At 39.1% G+C, this 11284-nt stretch overlaps 1 protein-coding gene across 4 annotated transcripts in view; it reads left to right on the top strand.

The window, feature by feature from the left end:
- The first annotated feature begins 1594 nt into the window (after positions 1-1594).
- The window catches only part of LOC130233315 (pre-B-cell leukemia transcription factor 3), a 142941-nt gene continuing 133251 nt past the window's right edge, over positions 1595-11284 (top strand). For all 4 annotated transcript variants that reach the window (XM_056463280.1, XM_056463279.1, XM_056463278.1 and 1 more), the window contains exons 1-2: positions 1595-3067; positions 3687-3760. In XM_056463280.1, the coding sequence (XP_056319255.1) occupies positions 2871-3067; positions 3687-3760 (271 nt within the window). In that variant the 5' untranslated portion in view covers positions 1595-2870. The remainder of the gene's footprint in view (positions 3068-3686; positions 3761-11284) is intronic.

Below are 11284 nucleotides of genomic sequence, written 5' to 3'. Positions count from 1 at the left end.
TTTAAAATATTTGCACTCTGCCACTTTTTATATTCTTTAAACTACTAGGTTTTACCTGTTTGTCAGCCTTGCATTTTTAATCAAATATAAATGTATTTTGTATCATTGGTTATTCTTTTAAAGTTTAACATTACAGTATAGTTCAAAATAAGCATGTTGTTTCATTTATACATAAATATATCTGTTATTATTTTTTCAGCTGGTCAGAACTACAAATGCTTTCATTTGTTGTGAAAATCAGGGTAATTTAATAAAATATTAATTTCTAAACTTTTCCTAAAGGGACAGTTCACAGAAAAATTACAATTCGGTCAGAATTTACTCTCTATTTACTTGTTCAAAACCTAAAACCTTTTGCCCAATTAATTTTTCTTCTGTTGAGCACAAAAGAAGATATTCTGAAGAAAACTGGAAACCTGTAACCATTGACTGCAGTGTTCTAAAGTAAATCTAAAGTCACTTTAAAAAAGTAGCTAAATGTGTCACTTCAGTTGGTTATGTTTGCATTTTATTTTATTTTTAAACAGCAAGATACGCACACAAATGTAATATATTGCTTTTTTACCCAACACTCTTGACTTCCATAGTATTTGTTTTCCTACTATGGAAGTCGGTGGTTACATGTTTAAACGTTAAGCTTTCTTCAAAATATATTTTGTGTTCAAGAAAGAAACTCATAAAGGTTCAAAACCACATGAGTGAGTGAACAGTGAGCCAATTAAATTTTTGGGGGGTGAACAATCCCTTCAAGTTAAACTGTATTGTAAATATTTGTATTATTTTAAGCAAACAATTAAATAAATAAATGTAAACAAAACTGAAATTTGCATTTTAAATTTGAATAAATGCCATCAGTTTACATAATCAAAAAAACATGTTTTACTTAATATTTTTGCATACATTAACAATAAAGGTGTCATGTTTTCAGACACGTTGTTCCCAATACCAACATTTTAACATCAGAAGAGTTAAGAAATTAATATTTGGTGAAATAATGTCATTTAAAAGTAGTCTCTTATTTTCCCCCATGGCATTTCGTTTGAATACAGTTCTGGTACATGCTCTATTATTTACGACGGACCAAGAACAACAAATACTGATGCTTTTGGTGACTAGTGAACTGAACAAAAGACGCGTGTTTTGGGCTATACCTTGAACAGCAGCAGTTGCAGCGTGAATGGAATACGGTGCTTTTGTGGCTGTAGCCGGCTGCCTGTGTGTGTGTGAGAGAGAGAGGAGCGCGGCGGACGGAGGAAGAAGCGCACAAATGTTTCGCTGTGTGTCTTTGCTTCGAGCTCACCGAACAGTCTGCTGCCATAGCAACTGGCGAGGAGCGCTGCGCAGCGCCGCCTGCTTGTGCAGTAATGTCACCCTTGGCAACGGCCAATCAGAAGTTGAGATCTCTCTGTACAACCGTAGCAAAGGTATTAAGCTCCGAAGGCGGGCGTTCTCGATCAGCGCGAGTCGCTCATTGGTCACTCTGGCTGTCGGTCAAACGCCGTCTCTTCAGCGATTGGTTCGAGGCGTCTATTTCCAATATTATAAACATGTCCTCTGCTTTCCTGCCCCTGCAAGCACGGCTTGTGGAGGCGACCATACTATGGTGTAAGGAAGCGAGGGGGCCCGTGCAATTCATTATTAGTTTGAATCAGACAATATAAAACTCCGACCTTTTGTTTGTTTTATAATGTAACGGCATCTCAATGCACGGGCGCGCTTTTAAATGAGGCACGCGTAAAGCGGAGACTTAAACGCTGTTGATTTGATGCTCCGCTCTCATCATTATCATCACCAGCAGTATCATTAGTAGCTAACTGGCATTTTGTTTTCGGGGGCTTCGGCGAGAAGTGACAAGAATCTAAGACCCCTCCTCTGCAGGGCGGAGCGTGCATTTTGATGTCGATTTTGTATCTTTTTTTCTTCTCTGACACGTCCGCACTGAGTGAATGGCATTGGCACATTGTCAATCGCTCACTACCGCTGCCATCAAACAACATAAAGCACACACAGCCCGCGCGCTCGACTCATAAATTTCCGCCAGCAGATATTTTTGCGCATCGCTTTATGGCGCGTGATTAATTTTTTTCGCCAGTTTTTCTATTTTACCTACTGAAAGTGAGAAAACTTTTTTATACGTTTTTATATATATTTTTTTCTCTACAATCTTTATAGCTCTGGTCGCCGGTGCTGATGGTTTAATTTATTTCATTCGGCTTCTTTTATTTTCTTATGCATTTTTTTATTTTTTGGAGGAAAAAAAGAAATCTTTTTAAAGACAACATTTTGCCAGTTGTCCACACTCAACCTGCGTCTTTTTAATTACACAATCATTAATTTTGATTAATTATCACTTTCCGTCAGAGGCATGGGATGTTTTGTTTGCAACTCTTTGTAATACTACGGATTTGTCCAAGTTTTCCAGAAGTGCACAAGGCGAAATTATCCTAAGAAGAACGCAAATAAGAATTCCAGACATCTGCAAAGGACCCCAGCTCTTCAAAGAGAAAAAAGACAAATTGGCATGAAGATTCGGACAGGATTGAACGGGCAACCGCTGTCACCTGAACGCTGAAGTTTACTTCAATAACAGACAAGAAAGATCATCGCTAATTTTCCTCTAATGGACATTCTTACTGGGGGATCAAAGACGATTTAAATCTTTTCCCGGGACATCAATTCCGCGATCCAGCGATTTATTGTATTTTTTCTTCTCTTCTGCGTTGCTTCACGGTCAATATTTTGTGCACGGTAGCGACCCGTTAAACGCCGCACATGAAATAATCAAGTTGTTTTTGCATGTGCATTATCCGACTTTATTTCACCCATCTCAGTGACTGAGCACGAGCGCATTGATTGTGTTGCGGCGGACTATGGACGAGCAAGCCCGGATCATGCAGACACTCGGCGGTGTCAGCCTGGCTGGTCACTCGGTGCAGGGCGGCATGGCTCTGCCGCCTCCACATGGACACGACGGAACCGATGGGGATGGAAGAAAACAAGACATCGGTGACATTCTGCATCAGATCATGACCATCACCGACCAAAGCCTGGACGAGGCGCAAGCAAAGTTGGTGCATTTTTGTAATATAAACACTTGCATTGTTTTGTTAACAACATATTCCATGCTTGCTCATTTGATTCTTTACAATAGCTCATATTGCTTCCATTTACTTTTTTTTTTACACTATCTAACTTTCACCCATTGGTTCACTATAGTAAACCTAAAAGGTCAAGCATGCATCTGAAATCCAGGTGACAGGTTAAAATCACCTTTTGGTGTCACAAGGTCTAGCCTAAATCAGAACATTAGTTGCTAAACTTGTGTATTTTAATATAAATATTAAGAATGATACACAGGTGAAGTCCTCAACACATGTGAGCATCTCATTAAAAGTTTCTACATCTCACTTTTCTGTCTCTGAGCCGAAGAGGCCCTGATACTTTTACAGCCACTACAAACTACTAATCATTTTCTTCTTCTTCATTGAAAATGTATTTACATATTTAGCACTAATTATTTATAGTCTTTGTTGTGAACTTTGTCTGTGTTTATCCCTAACAAACCAATGCAGTTTAAAGATACATTCCAACAGAAGACTTGATGCCTTATAAAGTTTTAATGCGACACAATTATGAGTTTTAAGTGACTATATATCAATCTCGTCTCTTGCTCCCAAATGGCACAGGAAACATGGGCTCAACTGTCACAGAATGAAGCCAGCCCTCTTCAGTGTGCTCTGCGAGATCAAAGAGAAAACAGGTAAGATAATGCATACCCTAACAAATGAAGCTAAATTAGACATGTCAAGAAGAAAAAAGCAACAGTACAGTGCCACTAATCCTTCAGACACCGCCATCTTTATTGGCGTTTTTTTTTTATTTGGTCGTCAGCGAAGTCCAGTTGTATCAAGCCACATCCAGCATCCACATTTCTCTGCTTCTCACTTGTGAAAATGAATAGTCATAATTGGATTTATCAGTGCGAAATATACAAAGATGATTCTTCCCCCCCTTCTGCGTTGCATCACAAGGCTGAACCGAGTGCCTCCTTCTGGGGGCATGAATGAGAGAGAGGCACCCCGGCAGTTCCCTTGTTTACAGCGCGCTATTCTCACACCATTCATTTAATCGAGCAAGACCCACACTTGGGGAATTGCTCGACAATTATGCATCTTCGGGATATTCTGCATCTGTCACTGAGGATGTGCTTTGTGCGGTGTTGGTTTCAATATTAAGCTTGTTTTGTTTAACTGCAAGCCCAGAGAGCGTTCGTGGTTCGGAGAGAGAGCGGTCCAATTCCTGCGCTCCTCTGTCTAATTATGCGACCAATTTACTGGATAATTATTGGCAGTATCGGCGGTCCTGCAGTTAATTGTTGCCCCCGTTTTATTCCGAAAGACGCCAGCGCTGTGAAGGTTATATCGTTCACCCACACGTGCAACGATGCTTGGCGTTATTGTGTCATTGTTGTTTTTTTCTTTTTCTTTTGTGTGTTAAAACGCTTTTGGTATGATCAGGAATGATCGATAAGTCATTTAATATTAGTTTGATGCAACTTAAGTTGTACAAATATTTAGATTGCATATTTGGACTGAAAATGTCCTCATTGTTATACAATAATTCTGATTATTTTGTTATAATTACTAATATTAAATTTTAAGCATGTTTATGTTTTTGTTTTGACTTTCTTTATCATTTAATAATTGTTAAGAGCCTGGAAAGTGTAAGTAACTGAAGGCTGCCACTTCTTTGCCACTTAAAAATATCATTTAATTATTAATTCATAATAATATTTTTGTACCGTGGCTTATGACTTAACTGACCACTGACCTAGATCTTTAAGTGAAAAAATATTTTAATATTAAAATTTCAGCATTTGAATTCAGCAATGCATTGAGTGGCAACTGACTGACTCCGTTTAGGGCCATATATAAATAATTATACCGTGGCTGAAGTACAGGTGCACATTATTCTGCATAATGTTTACTTTCTTGTGCATAGTGGTTTGCTCATCCTTGTTGAATTAGAATATTTTTTTCAGTGGATATGCATGCCTGTATCAAACACAAAATATTTCACTTTTTCTGACACTCGAGCACCTCTGAAATAGTCTGTCGAGCGCGCACTGTAGATGAAGTCCAATGACAGATACAACATCAATTCAGCACGTGCGTTACCAAGGCTATATGCCGCCTGCCCCAATGACACGGAACATTAGCATATGTCACTGTCTCACAAAAGATAGTTTTTTTTCTTTGAGGGGGAAATCAGCACCCGTTAAAACAGAATCAGTTTGCTACGTCCGGCAGCTTAGTGGATGTAATTTAATGTGCAGTTTTCCCTTTATGCTGCGACGGTTAACGCGCGTGATGTGCGTAAAAGCGCGCGCCTTCAGCAATCATGCAGGGCGCAGGTATAAAGAGAGAATGACCACATAACCTGATATGCAGAACCCTGAGAGACCATTAGAAAAGGGGCTTTTACCAGGAATGTGCCGTGTGTATTTCTGGATAATGCGGAAGGAGAATAGCAGAGCGAAATTCGTAAGGTGAGCCCAAAACACAAGGGTAAACGCACTTAATTTCACTAAGAACTGTGCGTTTGTCTGTACTTCTATTTATTTTTTTAGCTTAATAAAATGAAAGCTTATTTTATAGCATGTTGAAATAAGCAAGTTTACATACTTTCTAAAAATAAACTTAAACTTAATAACTTTATAATAGATTGACAAATTATTTATTTAATTTTTGAAAACAGAAATGCTAACTTCACATACTAGAGACCAAATCAGAATTTTCACTATGTTTATTGCAGAACTAGAATTGCATTCAAATTTCAGTTCATGTGTTTATCATGCCTCTGTGTGGTTGTATAGGGAGATTAGTGCTTTGCCAGATTTGTGGCCTTTGTGTGGCTTATAAGCAGAAGTGACTGGAGGAAGATCATAAAACTTAATGAACTTCTCGGGCGTTGGAGGTCTCAACTGCGGGAGGGCAAGGCCCCAATCCACCGCCCGGTCTGCTTGAGTTGTTCTTTATGTCTGTCCAGAAAAAGAGAGAATGAGGAGTGAAAAAAAAGAAGCCAGAAATTGATTACTAAATGCTGTAGTTGCTACTTGACAGCTTAACGTGGCTACTGTTTTGTATTGTGAAAAAGATGGATAGTTTCAAGGAGAAAAAAATTCAGTCATCATGTCTATGATTTGAGATAGGTCTGTGTATATAGAAGTTAATGTTATATATATATATATATATATATATATATATATATATATATATATATATATATATATATATATACATATATACATATATATATATATATATATATATATATATATATATATATACATATATACATATATATATATATATATATATATATATATATATATATATGTGTGTGTATATATGTGTGTATATATGTATATGTATATGTATAATGATATATTGTTTATGTGTGGTTTGTGTTTAGGTGTGTATGAATGATGAACACTACAGGTGTTCACATGCAATACTTGTTTATTAAAATGCTATTTTTGTGTTTACACAATCCATTAATTCCTTACAAATGCAGTTAAATCTGAACAAATTTATGGCATATTTATATTTTTTTTTACAAAGACCTATCCTTTGCATTTAATTTAACATTGTACAAGCATTTTCATTATTTTAAATGCACCTCCAGCTGTTGACTGTGCTTCCATGTGCACCTATCATGTTACGTTTATTACAGCTATGTCCCTTATTACATTATAGCTCTAATTAAATATGCATAAAGAGTAGAGTCCCTAAGTATGCTAATTATTTAAATGAGCTTGTTTACTAGCTCAGTTGCTGTAATCTCGGTTAATCCCTTTGACGCTGCCTGTTTGAATGGTTTCCTTTTTTTTCCTCCCTTCTTAACGCATCCGGACTAATTTCCTAACAAGCTTCATTCTGCTAATTTGTTTATTAACTCACAAGTGAACACAAGCATGCTATTTTCATACGCTGTTAATGTACGTTCATTGTTTCCTCGCTCTTTGAAGTGAGGTTTTATGGTCAAATGAATGCAATTTTTAATCTAGACTAGTGCTTAAATTTACCTGCCGTGTAGTGCGCCGATGTTGAGAGATGTGAAAAGCTGTTGTTTTTTCATTCTTAGTGGAAGACTTTTTTTTATCTCTACAGCACCGTTGAAGGACATTGTCTCATCAGAGTGATAAGAAAGACTTGCACTGATAAGCATGCTACTACTGCTACTCCTTCTTGTTTCTTTTTCATCCAAACACTTCTTCTGTGCAGCTTTTTTGGATTTAATGCACCTCACACATACCTCGTGAACACCTTGTGTCAGAGCCGTATGTGCAATTTGCTTATCATACTCAACAGATGCGCAAAAGAATTGAGGGGTTGTCGTGAGGGTTTACGCCATTGCATCCACTGCAGAGAGGAGAAACGCGAAAACGCAAAACTCTGACATGATTTAGTTGCTGGAAGTCATCGGACAGCACTGTCTGTGCAACTTGTTGTGTATGTACTTACAAATTACAACTGCTGTGAAGGTTTAATTTGATCACGTTAGCCTTAAGTTAGCTCATTTTGGTGAAATAGCAAAACTTTCAAGTTGCGTCACTACTCAAATAATAGCTGTCATTGTTGAACTTGGTGAGTGTGATATTGATACAGTACAGTTGTGCCATAGAGTCACTGCTAAATGTATCTCTCTTTATACAATAAGAGAAAATGCTAACAACTGCCAGCGCTGATGTATGAATAAGTTCCAATCGGAGAGATTTCTTGGCCTTGTATTTGCCAATTGCAGGAGAGAACAGAGCTTTGAAAAGATGAAACATTCATTGTTGCTTTTGGATCTGATGCAAAGGGGGCTTAAAGGCGCAAAAAGGGTAAATCAAACCTGAAGTGTTTGTACTGTAACTATGTAAACAGTGGGAAGGAAAAGCTGTGTATGTACGTCTGTTTGTAGAGCGAGCGAACAGAGATGATCTGTGTGACTGTTCGGGATGCATGAGTGTGTACTTTTGCCTTGACTATGAGAATGTCAGGGATGTGCCCCCTAAAACTGCGAGATGTGTGGAAGAAAACTCTTTTAACGCTTATTCTAAAGGCTGTGAATGACAACCGTCATGTAAAAACGTGCTGAGTTAATTGTCAGATTAACCACAGATTACCGCAAATTCAAAGTCTTGTCGAGCTGAAAGGTTCGAGTTGTTTTCGGGATCCCCGGGGCACTGCGGAGAATCGGCATGAAAAAAAAAATCTTTCTCTTTTTCAAAGAGTGGCTGGGCTGGATGATGAGAGAGAGAGAGGGAGAGAGAGAGGGTGTGTGGAGGAGGAGAGGAGAGAGATACATACATGGCGGATAAATGGATAGAAGCGTTTTGCAATGCAAAGCTGTCTGTAGTGTTGGGGAGCTTTCTTGGCACTCCACTAACTGCTACTGGAGGCCCTGAGTAGATTTCCCCATTGCTAATGCCCTAGAAGTATTAATTCACTTTGATATGCTAATTAGAGGGCATTATGCAAGAAATGAGATTAAGTGGCAGCGTGAAGTCATTTGCCTGTCAGTAAATTGAGTGTTTTTAGCAGGAGGGGTTTGTTTTTTTTTTTCTCCTTCCCTTCCACTTTCTCTCGCTTTTGCATTTAAATGAATCAAATGAAGGGAATGTGGCAGAATGCTTGAAAATCATTTTTTTGTTAGCAGATGCTGTTTTTTTTCTGCTTTCTCAGTCTCTCTCTCGTTTTTTTTAAAGTATCTGTTTTTCTAGGTCTCCCAAGACCTGTGACCTTTTTTCTTTTACAAGTTAAATTATATCATAACACCGTTATACAATGTCATCCACTCCCACTAAAGTGTTCGGGTCAGCTCTTTTGGTGGAGTAATTAACAAATCAGTTTATTTTAGCTTCGTTTTGATGGTGCTGTTAACATTTAACATGTCAGTGATGAAGAAATCCTAGCACCGATGGTGAAAGAAGCCTTAACGTGTGGAGAATAAACTTGTCTAGCTTGTTTCGAGAGGGAATACAGAAGTGCAGCCGAGAATTGAGGAAGACCTCTGCTGGGTTGACTGTGTGCTAATCAGACGGCGAGTGTATGTGTGTGTGTGTGTTCGGGTTGTTTGCTTTCTCTCCGCCGGTAGAGAGCAGGGCTGGCGGCAGCAGTGGCAGATGCAGCGGGAGCAGCGAGGAATAACAAAGGTGAAAGATTACCTCCATATGGCATTTCTGACCAGGAAAGAGAGAAAGAAGACAGGGGGGGGTTAGGTGTGCTCCGAAGCAACACTCCTTTCTGAAGTGAGGTTTAATCAATACAGAGAGATTACAGAAAACTATTACAGGGCCAAAATCATAGGCTCCTGTTTCTCTCTCGGTTTCTCTCCTCTTCCCCTGTTTGCTGCCTCGGCGGCCGCTGCCTGCCTATTGACTTGTTGTTTTTCTGACCTTTGACTCATCAAGTTCAGAAACGGGAGGTCTGGAGGAGAGGCTGCAGGAAGCCGGCGGTGTGGCCCCCGCTGCGCTGTTCCCCTCACACACACACACACATGCACTCACGTACGCTATTTTTCAGCGAAGGTCTGCGTGTTGTTATTTGTGCATCCGCTGCGAGACCCTTCTTTGTGCACTCTGAACCGGCTGAATTAATTTGTAGGCACCGTCGTAATTAACCACATGCGAGGCCGGCTAAAAGCATTACCTTGAAAAAATGGAATGCAAGGATTTCGAGAGTAAGCGTTTCTTAAACCCTCGGGGACCATTCATTTTGAGGCGCCCCGACAAAGCGGTAATGAGCCAACTAAATCTACCCTGAAGTTAATTTGACATCTGCTGGGTTATTGTTGTTATTACTCGAATTCTTATTGTTGTTTATTTATTTATCTGCTATTTATTTATTAATAATAGGGGGGGTAACGTTACACAAAAGCGACATTTTTAATATCAATTGATTGGATTATTAAGAACGTGATGGTTTGTTTTAATACTCCGTAATTACCGATTATTAATTAATGAGAGAACATACTCATTAATTGTTTGCTAATTACGAAATAACAAAGGAGCACTTAACCATGAAACGATGAAAAATTGACTCCGGCTCGTGATCCATATTTGTGGAGGTGGGAAGCCGTGTGTCTCCGTCTCTTTATGACATCATCACGAGCCTGGGTCGTTATGATCCAAAGTAAATATTAGTGAGTGTCACCCTCCTCTCTCGCCTTTAGTTACAATAGCACAAGCCATTTTTTTTTTTTAGCAAATGCCTGAGTAAATGTATGCAGCCCGCAATAGAAAGCCATTCAGCAGTGGAGACAATTGACTTTGGGCTGCTTTTTGTTCACGTCTGCCCCAGCGATGCGTCTGCAGTGACAAGATAGTGTAAGGCAGAATGGCTTCTGCTCAGCAGGGCGCCTGGACTCCTGAATGCCGTGGCCCCTCTCTCTCTCTCTCCCTCTCTCTCTTTATCTCTCTGTCCTTCTCTCCCTTTCTCCTTTTCTTTCCATTACAAGACTTGGTGTTTGAAATCGAGGAAGAGTGACTGCTATCTTCCTTACAGTGCCGTAAAACCCTTTGCTTTCGCCAGTGAAAGGTGGTTTTGGGAAAGAAAGAGCAGATGAAGGAATTAAAAGAAACACAGAAAGGGTACGGATGGATGTCAAGCGTGTGAGAGGTAAAAAAGAATGCAGAAAAAAGGTGAAGAGGAAATCCGTAATCGCAAGCTTTCACGTGTCTTCCTCGAGGAAATGCTCCATATTTTTACATATATGAGGCTAATCTACTTCTTGTTGCGTATAGCAAAGGCTTGGACAAATGCAGATACACGCACATCAGTGTGATTTCTCACTGCACTTATCAACCGTAGCTTCAAGATATTGTCTGCGGTTTTGTGAAAAACAGACCCATAGTTGTTTTCTGTATCACATTAGCTATGCAAATAAGCTTTTTATGGCGTAACATTTTGGCAGCTTCATTGTGAAATGCCCCGATTGTATATTTGAATAGACATTTATCAGTGGCAGAGACGGTGAAAATATTGCATTTTTATGGACATATTGCTTATATAGCCTTTTCTTACTATTGCAATGGCTCTGTGGTAGTTGAGGAAATTAAATCAGAAATGTTGCAGGTTAGATTCGAACCTGTTTTTTCCATATGAGCACCAAGGCTCATTGTTGTTATTCTCCTTTCGGTTTAATAAAATCCACAGTGACTTCAAAAGTGTGACTTCAATAATCCACTGCGGTGTTTATATCTGTATGTGGTCTGGGCATCAGGAGAGGAATTTCC

The sequence above is a fragment of the Danio aesculapii genome, chromosome 8 (assembly GCF_903798145.1).
Source record: "Danio aesculapii chromosome 8, fDanAes4.1, whole genome shotgun sequence".
Lineage (NCBI taxonomy): Eukaryota > Metazoa > Chordata > Actinopteri > Cypriniformes > Danionidae > Danio > Danio aesculapii.
The sequence above is the reverse complement of the archived record's forward strand: the minus strand, read 5'-3'. Positions and strand labels throughout refer to the sequence as shown.